At 39.9% G+C, this 12,983-nt stretch overlaps 1 protein-coding gene across 3 annotated transcripts in view; it reads right to left on the bottom strand.

The window, feature by feature from the left end:
• Positions 1–12,983, bottom strand: part of AFAP1 (actin filament associated protein 1) — a 112,159-nt gene that overhangs the window by 6,814 nt on the left and 92,362 nt on the right. For 2 of the 3 annotated variants that reach the window (XM_079305317.1, XM_079305318.1), the window contains exons 10-16: positions 12,446–12,657; positions 10,908–11,053; positions 7,297–7,414; positions 3,681–3,795; positions 2,440–2,604; positions 1,638–1,828; positions 765–926 (exon numbers count right to left, since the gene is read on the bottom strand). In XM_079305317.1, coding sequence (XP_079161443.1) covers positions 765–926; positions 1,638–1,828; positions 2,440–2,604; positions 3,681–3,795; positions 7,297–7,414; positions 10,908–11,053; positions 12,446–12,657 — 1,109 coding nt within the window. Of the gene's footprint in view, positions 1–764; positions 927–1,637; positions 1,829–2,439; positions 2,605–3,680; positions 3,796–5,602; positions 5,861–7,296; positions 7,415–10,907; positions 11,054–12,445; positions 12,658–12,983 lie in introns of all 3 variants that reach the window. The other variant, XM_079305319.1, reaches the window with a different exon arrangement.

Here is a 12,983-nt window from a genome sequence, read left to right as displayed (position 1 = left end):
AATGAATACATGCAACAAAAGTTACTTGAAGAAATCCCAGTACAGAAGACATCAATGAAAAAAGGAAATAGCCTTCATGAACAGTAAGTGTTTATGATTATTGCTGTTTATAATTACAACTAGCAGTGAACTACTAAATAAACAAAAGCTTGGGCCCAACACTATTATTGTCACCCTTGGTTATGTGTTGCCCACATGCTTATGCTGCCAGCAAATTTAGCTCAGAAGAATTGTAATACCAATCCCATTTCAACTAAACCACAAAAATTAGAAAACTGTAACAATACAAGAGGACAGCAAATTTCAGCCTGGTACTTGCAAGACAAAATTAAAGCAATTCAACTTTTACTTTAAATGTACATTGATACTTGCACAATGCATTGTCAATAATTATAAAGTACATCTATTCTGTTCTTGCAGTACCTGGAAAAGATCAGACCCAACCTTGTGCCACTTTTAATCACTTACTATAACTGCTCTTTTAACCACTTCTCTGATACACAGAGTAGTGCACACATGGACTATCTACACCACAGACAACTTACTTTGCAAATTAAGTCTATAAAGAAGCAGAGAAAAACATGGAATCAGAGTAGAGTCAAATCTGTCTCCCAAACTACTTACCAATTCTGCAAAAGGTTCCCCAAACCAGCAGTATTTATGAAGTAATATGAATGATTTAGAAATTCTCAAGGCAAAATAAGACTTTGTAAGAAAGCATGAAAAAGCGCAGAAAAAGAAAATTTAGACATCAGTTCTCTCACCTTTGCTTTCCTAAGGACATGGCCTCTACATGGAGAACTGTTTGATGAGGGAGGTCGCTTCAGAGCTGCAGCACTGTTCACAGGGATGGAGCATTCAGTATCACTGGTATCACAGCTGGAGATTGGAGAGTTTTCCAAAGTTCGGTGCTTGAAAATCGGAGACTAATAAAGAGTGAAAAGCCTATATTGAGTTTGCTTCAAGTACTCACATGTGAAGTATTTTCTACTTTAGATTCAGAACTGCAGAACTCTCTTTTAAAGAAACTATATTCATAATAATTATGAGTAAATGAAAAAGAGATTAAAACAAAAGAAACAAAACAATGTGCATGTGTGTTCTGTGATGAAAATTGAAGTTTCTTTTCTGTTAAACAGCGATGGGTTTGATTAAACAACTATGGATAATCCAGAGGAACTGATGCATCCCACTCTGATGTTTCTGTGATGGCTGCTTCAGACACAGATCTATAGCACAAGCCAGGACTGCCAAGCTCCACCCTGAAGGTGAGATGCAGTCCTTGCCAAGTGACACAACTGACAGGGGACCAGCACAAGCAGGTCTCCATCACTGCACAATGACTTGGTGCATTTAAACCTCCCTGGGCTGGAGCAATGTCTCAGTTTGCACTTGTACAACCACTGAGCACAAGGTGTTGGCTTTTTGCACATTATCCTAACACATCCTGCTGTGATACCCATGTCTACCTGCTCCCTGCTGCTGTAGGAAATGTAAGTAACACAGAAAGGTATTTAATTCTGCTCTTATTTCTTGGGCTGAACAAACCATTATAAAACTCTCAGTTCCTGCTCATTTTTGCTGGAGCATTCCCAGCCCATGGTACTGGGATTTGCATGTTCAATGGCTTTGCATACCTGTGGACTTGATGTTCCTGATTTGGGTTCAATAGCCAAGCCCAGGGTGATGCCCCCAGCCAAGGCTTTCTTAAGGCTCTCCTTCACCTCAGTCAGTTCTAGCTCCAGGTTTACACGCTCAGCCTCCTTCTGCTTGCATTCCTCTTCCAGCTTCTTTAACTTGTCTTCAAGAATCACTTGGGTCTTCCTGCCTGTCATTCACAGCAATTTTATTATTTCAATAATAACAACGTTAAATTGAGCCTTAAAGAAATTATTTTTTTTTCTAAAAAGTAAGGAAACAAGGTCTCTACATATCAGTGACACAAAAAAATAATAGGTCTTTTGCATAAAACACTTTTTTCATGTAAAAAGTTTAGTAGGATAAGTTAAATGCTTTCTATCAAGTGACATACCTAGATACCTAGTCTGGTTTCAAATCAGTATTTTTAGATTTTTTCTTTTCCCATATCATGAAAATATAATTAGCTAGTGACAAAAAAGTTACTCCTATGTTCTGCTTATATAATTTCTCACCAGTGTAATTCCTCAGGTATGTGTATATACACACAGGCATATATAAAATAAGTATATACATACACATATATATACAAAACATATAAAAGTATATACTTACACATAAGTATTTTTATTTATACATTTTGTATCTATACAGGAAGCAAATACAGACATTACAGAGTACTGCTAAGCATCAAAACCAAACCTTGTTTAGCGTGACATGCCTTCAGCACAGAATACAAAGCTGTTTGCATAATTAAGCCTTATTCTCAGGTGAAAGCTGAGCACAGAAAGCACCTCCTACCAGCATTGACTTCAATGGCAGCACGCAGATCTTTCCTCTCTTTCCGGAGCTGGGCCAGCCTGTTCCGCAGGGCTTCCTTCTTCTTCAGCAGCTCCTCCTCTTTGCTCTGTAATCTCTTTGCATCTGCCTCCACACGATTCTTGCCGTATTTGTACTGCTCTGCATCTGCATGTATCAGATTGGAGTTAATGAGGGTTTAAACTAACAGTTTAAACAACTGTGAACTAGTCCCTCAGACTAGACATGATATGAGGCATGTCATGGCTCCCCAAGGCAGGGGTGTTGCAATGGGTTGATCTTCAAGGCTCCCTTCCAACCCAAACCATTCTATAATTCTATAGTTTGAGAAAAAGGTTTGGCATTCCTCTTCCACTGGCTCTTTCTCAAAGTCCATGATTTCTGCCAAGTTCTGCAGCACAGCTACAACAATGATATGGAAGACAGTTTGTTCTTTATATTTACATGAGGAAAATGAGAAATACCAGTTGCCTTATAGCACACTGGTTTTGAAAAATGTCCTCATCTTTCTCTGTAGTTCAGAAGATGGAAAGGAGGCTAATCTCTAGCTATGAACCCTTCATTTCTAATTGAAAGGGTCAGAGGAAAAATCAACTGCTTGGCCTTTTGCCTGGCTTTCATTCCTACTTCAAGTGCACATCTTTTCTCACCTTACATAAGAGAATACAAAGATATTCACACTTCTTTGATTCTTGACAGCTTTCTTTTTTATTTCCCATACAAATGGTTTCATTTCATAGCTCACATACGTTTGTGGTCTAATTCATATCACAGCCCCTCTATAGCTCTGCTCCAGCTGCAGACTCAAAGATAGGTCAGCTAAGAGGTCACTTTGTCTGTCACATATCTGAAGGCATACTCTCTGATACGAAGTCATTTCTGACAAAGAGTTGTTAAAAGCCAGTTTTAGTCAGTTAGAAGCTACTTACTTTTGTCCTAAAATCTAGCACAAATTTCTCTTGTTGCCATTAAATCCATGGCTTCTTAAATAAGACTTCATTAGTAAGTCCACTTTAGAGCAACACAGTGCTCTTACATCTGCACCAGCTCCTCATCCTCCTTTTCCAACAGGAAGATGCAATTCCTCTCTGCTCCAAATGAGGAATCATTTTTCTCTTTTCCCTGCTGTCCTCATGACTTTGCAGCAGCCATGGGTCCACATTTCACATTTGCCATTCCTGACTCCAGTCCCAAGGAAGGCAGCAGTGAGGACAGATACTCACTGGATGCAGTGCGCTTCACACAGGAAACTGTTTCAGATTTCTTCGGCTGGCTGTTTAAAGTTCTTGCTTTTGCAGTGATCCCATTAGTAGTCACAGGAGGCTTCTTGCCTTTAAACTGTTTGAAAACAAAAGGATAAATGGGCTCCAACTATTCCCATGCCACTGGCATTACTTTCACCCTTTCATCAAGGGCAGAGCTTGACAGAAAGCAGCTTGCTACATCAGAGAGCCTTAATAGGGCACATTGATTAGGCTGGAGACAACACTTCCTCCAGAGATGCCTCTGGGGGCTGCCTGCTCAGCAGGAGCTGTGCCAGCAATCACAGGATAACAAGGGGATGAACTCCCTGGATCTGGGGGCATCATGGTTTCCAATGAGTTTAGAACCCTGGCATTTACAGTATTAAGAAAGCCATTGTAAGGCAGAAAAAAATGTACCTTTGAAAAAATTTTTACAATAAAGACTCTTGAAATACAAGGTTTTCAGAGTTAATTTCACACAGTAAATCCTACCAGGGTTTGCCACACAAAAAGACAACATTGTTTCTTATTTACTATATGACCTTGCCATCCTTGTGGTGTATTTTTTTTTAAACATTATGATTACTACACGTTTTTAAGTGCTAGGAATTAACATACCATTTTCTCCTTGTACAACTTCTAGCTACTACTTAAAAGCTTTTCTTACTTAAAAAACCCTCTCATAATAGCCAGAGAGGCTCACAAGGTTCCCAGGAACAGGATATCTGATGTTCATGGGTTTCCATCCAGAGAGCTCATGGCAGTGAGCTGTACTCAGGGAAGATAACCCTGTCCTGCCTACTCATAGTGTTTCCATGGAGGATGCTCCAGCCAAGCACAGGGAATATGTGTGCCATGCTCTGTTTTCCTGCTTCCAAAATTTTGTGAGGACTTAATTTGGAGTGCATCGAGAAGCTTGCTGCTGCAGTAATTTATTGCTCATGTTGCCCTCCAATTCTGCAACTGCATTGAATTCTAATATTCCAATAAGAGGTTTTTGTAAGGGTTAAGCGAATTAACACATAGTATGAAAGGTACCTTATACAATGGAAACATTTATCTTAACTGTTTGATGTCAGACTAGATGGAAAACCACCCATCACTGTGATATATTCACACTGTGGTATCTTGGTTTAAGCCAATGACCACCTTTCAGAGACCAGCTAAGGGCTCTTAGAAGATTCCTGGCATGGTTGGAGCAAGGCTTGCTCTGCTCCCCTGCTGGGTTGTGCCCATCCACACTGAGCTCACAGGACTTCATCTGCTCTCTAGTTTAAGATCTGTGGTACAAAAGCTTGAGCCACCCTCAGAAAGCAGCAGAGACGTAGGCTTATTTTTTTTTAATGGGGAAGAAAATAACAGGCAGCAATAGAAAGATGGTATATATGAATATATACAACATAATTTACTGAATATATAACAGCAAGTTATTATACATATGCATATTCACATACATATTCATATTCAAAATATATATAACCATAGTATGCTTGATATATAGGTTAGTACAATTCTAAAGAGCCAAATTTGCTGTCACAGTCAGGCCATATGTCACCTATCAATTCTGGTTTTTTTTTTCAAATACATATCTGCTTGAGGAGCTAGGAGGTAGCTAGACATGCATTCAGGTTAAGTGTGGAAGGTCACATTTATTTTTTTCTTGTTATTCACAATCTATAAGTAATCAAGAACATGTGGGGCAAGCCTTTCCCAAGTACCTCTACTTCCACATTGGAATTTATAACTTTGCAGACCTGCTTCATTTGCAGTGGGCTCATAACTAAACTCCAGGCACTTCAGTGCTAATACCAAAGGACTCTAACAGTCCCTTCAGGTAACAACCAGATAAACAGAACAGCCAACAAATAAAAAGCTTTGTTAGGTATTAAACAGTACAGTACCTGTGAGCCAGATCCCCTCCCCACAGCAGAGGTATTAGTGACAGACTGAGCAGAAGACAGATTGGATGAGACAGGGTGTTTGTAATGGTTAGAGGACAGTTTGTCAGCAGATAACCTATGGGGTTTCCTGTCAGCTGGCGGATAGCGCGCAAAGATTTTTGGAGACGGCAAGTTATCGTACAGGCCTGCGTTATCATAAAGCATTTCTTCTCCCATGTTCCTGCTACGAGAGGAAGGAAAGCCATCTTCTGGTTCCCACTGCAACACACACACCTCAGCAGTTAGTGAACAATGCACCATGCAGAACCTCCCAGTGAAATTAAAACATTAGTGATGCTTTGCCCTTCAGCAAGCCCCCAGTGCTTAGTGAGCACACACTTACTGCTTACACTTATTTAGAAAGTGGGGAGAGGACACTGTGTGGAAAGCAAGCATTGCATTCCAGGGCTGACAGCCTCAGCCCTGAGCATGTGACACTGTATAAGCAAACCTGTCACCCTCACTGTTTCATGGACCTTCAGCTGGCAACTCAAGCACCAGGCGGGCACAGGCAGACTGTGTTAGCAGGGGGATACTTGCAGTTTATAGATCCATGGGATTACATATGGTATATGAGTTGTTAAAAGTAATACAGCCTAGGAACTATCAGAAGCCAAATTTTTCTAGGGTTTTTTTTTTCTTTATTTCTTCAGGCTACATGTCTTTCCCATGAATATCAGCTGCTGATGTGTTAGCATATTTTATTTGACAGAAATTTATTATTCTGAGAACTAAAATAACTTTTTTTCTTTATAGTTTTTAAAAAAATGGAAAGCTCAACATTAGGCCTCCAGTGATTCATCTGATTAACCTTAAAAAAGACCAACCTGACTGCTAAATATCCTTTCTTAACCCATCCTGGTCATGGTAGTACATTACTCAAACAAAGGCAGGAGCACAACCAAGCACTACACAGAGATTGCTCTCCACACAAGTGATCACGCACTGTTCTCAGGAGGGGATTTCTAACATCTTTTGGACATTACTGACACACTGGAGGAATGAATGTCCAGTCCATTTCATACTTTGAAACCCTTAATTTCTCTTGAGTTCGCCCTTAGTGAGGCCTTTATACAACAGTCCAAATTAAGAGCTGACATGGGTGGTAGCTCCCATATAAATTTTACTGAGGAGCCCATATTGCTATTGGTTAGCATAAACTAGCTGTTAAATCCTATTACACATCTGCCTACGATCAGGTTTGCAATTTATGAAGATGGAAGTGACCACTGTGGCTCTCCTTTGGGACAAACAGCACCTACAGTCCTCAGGAATGCAGTTGCAGGGACTGAGAAGTGTCTGGATTTTGGTGTTTTTTCAACAGACATCAAAAAGTACCTGGTCCTTAATTTTGCCCTTTCCAGTGTAATGTAAAACAATTCCTCCTTGACCGAGTATTATATTCAAGGACTTGGCAACATATCATCAACAGGCAACTGCTTTCTAAATGCACATTGGCTCACATGCAGGTTAATGTAAACAATATGTCCCATGCCCTTACATTCTACAGGCGTGAGAGGAGTTTACAACCCCCAATCAAAAAACCATGAGTCAATCTGGAAAGTGCCCAGTGAGGATCTTTAGGTAAGAGAATTTTCAGATGTGCACGCATCCAGCAATGCCCAGCAGGTGCTGTGTGCAAGCCCAGCTCTTACCGATCCGTTTATGCAGGGAACGTCGTCGTAATGGAGCGCCGTCCCACTCGGGCAGGCGTAGCCGTTGGCAGCGCCGCCCCGGTACGGACTGCTGGATATCACCCGCCTGTTCATGAAACTGAGCCAGGAAAGCAAGAACAAGAAAAACAGCACTTAAACCTCAGCATAAATGATGGTTCAGTGATGTATTCCCCGTGCCTGATTATGTAGCTTGGAAGCACAGAGCTTCTCGCTTTTCTTTCTTTGCTACTCACGCATTGCTGCTACAGCCAATAACACAACATATGTTCCTGCTCTCCATTCTTACAGTGGGGATATGACTGTGTGAAGGCCAGGAGGGCAACAGCTGTAACTGCTCAGTGGCATGTTTACACAGGAACCTGCTGGTCTCTGTTATACACCAGCCTGACAGGGTCCCAGAAAAGTTCCCTTGTTGTCTGCACCGGGGAGAAGCAGGTGTTTGTGTGCACGCATGCCCAGGGGTATGCAAACTTAGGAAACGAGAGAACAAAGAATAAAATCGAGCAAAACTTTTAAAAAACCCACATAATTTCAATGAAATCCAAGTTAACATATTTATCAAAATTTCCTGAATAATTACTTCCTCAAACCCTGAGAATTCTTTTCTATATCAGGACTTTTGGCTGGCTATGGCACTATGCTTCCCAAATCTCTCTGGGTAATTGTACATGCAAATCTTCTATACCCTCATTCTCATTCTGTTACACATGGTAGACCTGAGTCCTCTGGAAACTTCAATTGGTATATATATATACATATATATAATATATTTTAATTTCTTTCCCCTTATCCTGTCCCAGTCAACATTGTTGCTTGTTTAACTGAAATTCTGCAGAAGATACATGAGATATCAAGAACTACACCAGGTTTGCAAAGGTCTAACAATGCAGAAAATGGCAGAGTCATGCCTGACAGCAATAATGACCCCAAGGGTGAGTTTTCTTTTGTAGGAACTGCTGGAATTGAATAAGGTACAGAGTGAGATCCAAAATAATTCCCTTCCCACAATTTCAGGTGTACGTGAATGGGAAAACAATGTTTTCCATCCTAAACAATAGAACTATTCAGAGTCTGTGCTGACATTCATAAAATATGATAAAGCACTGCTAAAGCAGAGAGGGTCTTCTGTAGTGCTGGCAGGAGCTCAGGAATGCTGTGGTTTCAACAGTTGCTTTCTTTTGGCTTTGGAATAACATGGAGTTCATTGAATTTCTCATTCAGAGGGAGTACTGAGGCTCACCTGAGCCACAGGAAATGGGCTCACAGGAGGGACAAACCTGCCCAGCTCAGTGTGAATCTTTCAGGGCAGTGTGGGGATGGAAAAACCATTAGAAAGCAGCTTTTCTAACTCCAAACAAACTAACAGCAAAAAGCCCAAGCAAAATTCCATTATAAAGATATTTTTAACTTTATTGTAACTCATCCCTTGTTAGACATTATTAGAGGGCTGCATTTGTTTGCTGTTCTTAAAGAAGAGAATTATACAAGTGTTTCTGGTTGGTCTGAAGAACTGAGTTTGTAGTTACTGCTTTTCAGTAAGAGCAGTAGGGGCTCCAATTACAGCAATATATAATAACCATATCTGAAAATTCTGATATTCATTAGTGGCATCTGATGCACCTGTAGTTACTATTTCCACTACCAAAGGAAGGCAAGATTTATCTCAGTAGTTGCAAACAATTCATTATTTCAATAATCTCATTAATCATGTTTTCGGGTGCATCCAAGCAAGTTAATTGTATTCAGAAACTGCTAGAAGCAAAATGGAGAAACTTGCCTGGAAGCACTTTTTCTTCAACTTTTCCTCCATACCTAATGATTTAGATGAAGGAAATTGATGGGACTGTTAATGAGGAGCTGATAGTTTTGCAAAGCATCAGTCTTTGTAAGTGAATAACCAATAATCTAAAGTGACTGAGCTTTAACGATAACTGCATTTAATTTGGAATACTGATATTCATTCTATAAAGGGCAAATGTAGCAGTTCATTAACACTTAAGCATCATTGTAATTTCTCCTCATTTTCTAGCAGTAGCTGAAAATCAACAGACAGTTATGCTATTGCTTATCAGCAAGCCCTCACAGGCTCTTAAAAGACACCCACTGAATTTTAATTAATTCTTAACAGGGAAATTCTGCTATTTTGCAAGTTGTATGACATTACTTTTTAACATGTGGTCTAGTTGCATATGTTTTTTCACTTGGCTCCAATTAGTACCACATTTGTGCAGAAAAGGAAAGCCACACTGAATTCAGGGGGAGAAAGGTTACCATTCTATTTCTCTTAAATGTGGTTATTGCTAGATGCTGACTGAAGCAAAAAATACATGTCAACACAGGATAAACTTTTTGAGCCCTACTAACTTCTAAACAAATATTAACATAAGTCTGCACACTAAGTGCATTTTAATTCTATGAAAATTATTTGGTTTTCACAAAACTGAGCTTGTGTTAACATTGAGTCACTTTGATTTCTATTAGAAGTCATTCAAACCAGACTCTGATTGAAGCTGGGCGTTGTCCCTCGTTAACTTCTCTTGGCAGCTTGCTAATGGCAATAGAATCTCCTTTTGGAAAACTCAAAACTTTCTTCCTTTTTTTTATTTTTCTCTTTATTTTCTATCTGTTAAAAGTCATGATGGGCATATGGGATGTAACTTTGTAATGTATTAAGTCACACACAAATTCCAAATTATTCTAGGGAGTGTCATTTTGCAGTGGGATGAGGGATGATGCCTTTGCCAGTTGTCTTCTCAGGCCACCCACTTTCTAACCACGAGGAACAACTGCAGCAGGGCATCCCCCTGTCCCCACTGTCCTTTCTCTCCTGTTTCTAAAAACCTGATCTAGCCAAGGAAAAATGATGGTCTTTTCCCACCAAGGACTGTTTTAATGCCTCAAATGATTTCAACATGTAAATCACTGTATCTGCTAAGTGTGCATTTCTCCTTTTAGCACAGGATCAGTAATGGGGTATTCACTTTATTGATTTGTAATTTAAACAGTTTCCATGCTGCACCCTGTAGACACTTTCCCAGTTTCCACCTCCTATATTAAACTCCAGGAATTAACTGAACTAGGGTGAGTTTGATGAAGTTTTCAATTAATCAGAAAGAATTTGAGAAAGAAACACTGATTATGTATGACTGTCCAGGATTTAAATTTTCTACACACTGTATGCACCATGTATTGATCAATAATATGCTGTATATATCCTTATATGCACAGCAAATAGAGCCAATAAATGTGAATTACATAGCTGCATATTTCAGAATATTTATTCTCTTCCAGGGAGACCTGGAAAGATTTTGACTTTAGGCAAAATAGAAGATTAAAATATACCATTTGATAACAGGACTTACTGAAAAAAGTTAATAAAGATCTGAGTAAAGTTGGATAGTGCCTGCTATCTTTTAGAGAACTTAGCAGGATTTCAACACAATAATAATAACACATCTAACTTGCTGCAGTGCTGAAACACTTCAGGGGGCCAGTATCTGGCAAAGGGGGAGGTGGGCTCTGAGAAGCTGTGCTGGCAGTGGGGTGAAGACATGGATATGAGTTCCCAGAGCATGGGGAGCAGCCCTCACCAGAAGGTTTGCTTTGCAGCCTGGATCACGCTGGCCGTCATTTCCACGTCGATGTAGTCGTAGTGCAGAGCTCCAGGGTCTGTTGAAGACCCTGTTTCTGCCAGCAGGATTCCTATCCACCTGCCCATGTCTTCAGAGGAGGAGGCCTGTGGGGAGAGGGCAAGAACACAAGAGGTCTTTGCTCTGCCACTGGGATGAGCATTACTGCAAAATACACATTCTGAATTCTCTTAAATACTCCAGGATTTTATATTAAATCTGGTTTGCCAGAAGGAGGGCATTTTAAGTAAACTATGTGCTCATCAGTTATGATGTAATACAAAGTGGGCAATCCACCAAAAAGAAGAAAATTAATCATTTAAGGCCAGTGGATTTAGAGGCAAGTAATGCTTATTTTAGAATTCAGAATATTGAACGCTTTAACATCACTATTTTCCTATGTTAGGCTAGGGGATTTTTAGATAGCATGACTCCTGAGAAGAAAGTGTTGCTTTAAACAGAAACAAGAGGAAAGAGGGAACAAAATAGTTAAGAGATTTTGACATTACTTTTTGAAAAATTTTGCTACATTTGTCTAAATGATGGCATTCATCTTCTTGATAACACAAGCAAAAGCATTAATACTATTAAAGTAATGACAGTTTTTTTTCATATTTTGCTTCAAATAACAAATTCAAAAGTTAAATAACAGCAAAAGAAATATTGGATAGAAGTAACAGGGAAAAGGCAACAATTTGTCATTAACAAATTTAATGGTTTCTAAATTTCTTATTTTTATGTATTTCATTGCTTTTCACAGTTCCTTGAGCTATTTTCTAGATTTTCATGCTCACTGAACTGCTCTCAGAGAACAGGCCTGGTTGCAAGGACAGGAGACATGACCTGTAGGCAGAAACCCAAAATAGTCAAAGTGCCTGTCCTGCCACTGAAAGTGAAGGCTGGCTCCTGCTCATTATACTTGGCTTTAAGTGTCTTCTCATTTCAGGTTTGAAAAATTTTTGAAAATTAGAAAGCCTCACCCTCCTAACACAGACAAAGGTGTGTGCATGTGAGGAGAGTCAAGAGACACAACAGGCTGCTGGAACACTGCCTTTTCTTAAATTAACTGTATTAATATAGACACAGACTGAGCAAAAGGAGTTCCTATAAATAGCAGATAAATTAAAGTTAGGAGTTTTGGAGCTCACATGAACACTGATCCATTGTTTAATTATTGCTAAGTTATTCACTCAAAGTAATTATATCCCTGATACAAAAATGTGCCTAGAGAAGGAACAGGGATATTTTAGTACCAGGCCAAGGGGAGGTCAGTGCAGAGAGAAGTATTTTACTGAGAAGATTTCTGAACTACATTTAAATTCAGTTTTTTCTTTGTCTACAACACCTACTATTTTTTCCTCCTTCCAATATTTATTGTTCAGTTCTCCAACAATATTACTCCAAAGGTATTTTTTTTTTAGAATGGACAGGCACAGTTTGCATGAAAGTGCTTTTCTAATTCACCTTGTGGGAGCTGCTAAAAGTCAGAGCTGTTGTACCTCGAGCACAGCGACCTCCTGCCCGTTGCGGAGCAGGCGGAAGGTCAGGGGATGCTTCGAGTCCAGCCCCAGGATGACTTCACAGCCACGGAGAGGGATGGAAACAATGTGAGTCTTCAGGTCTGTCCTGTCCTTGTGGAAAATGAGTTTATTGTCCTTCACTCTGCACCAGCGCTCGCGCCAGCGGTTGTTAGACAGCACGTTGAGATATCCTGCAATAAAATGAAGTGTGAGATGTTTTACCCCTCGCTTTTTCTGAAAAGAGAAAAAGAAATTTGCTTCTCAATGTAATGCTAGCCTTTAAGTAACTTGTTCCTCCTCTAATAGAAAGTCCAGATGGATTTTAGGAAGACAAGTAAATGACCCTACCCCACTTCTTTTAATGAAAACTTTCACTGTGCCAATAACCTAGAAAAAGCATATAAATATGTGTTCCAGCTCATGTGCAAAGGGCTGTTCTGTGTCAGTCCCTGCAGCAGCTGGATGTGCAGGAGCACACAGGTCCCCAGGACCTCAGTAAGAATGGGAGAGGGACACT

The sequence above is a fragment of the Erithacus rubecula genome (genome assembly GCF_903797595.1).
Source record: "Erithacus rubecula genome assembly, chromosome: 5".
NCBI classification, from domain to species: domain Eukaryota; kingdom Metazoa; phylum Chordata; class Aves; order Passeriformes; family Muscicapidae; genus Erithacus; species Erithacus rubecula.
The sequence above is the reverse complement of the archived record's forward strand: the minus strand, read 5'-3'. Positions and strand labels throughout refer to the sequence as shown.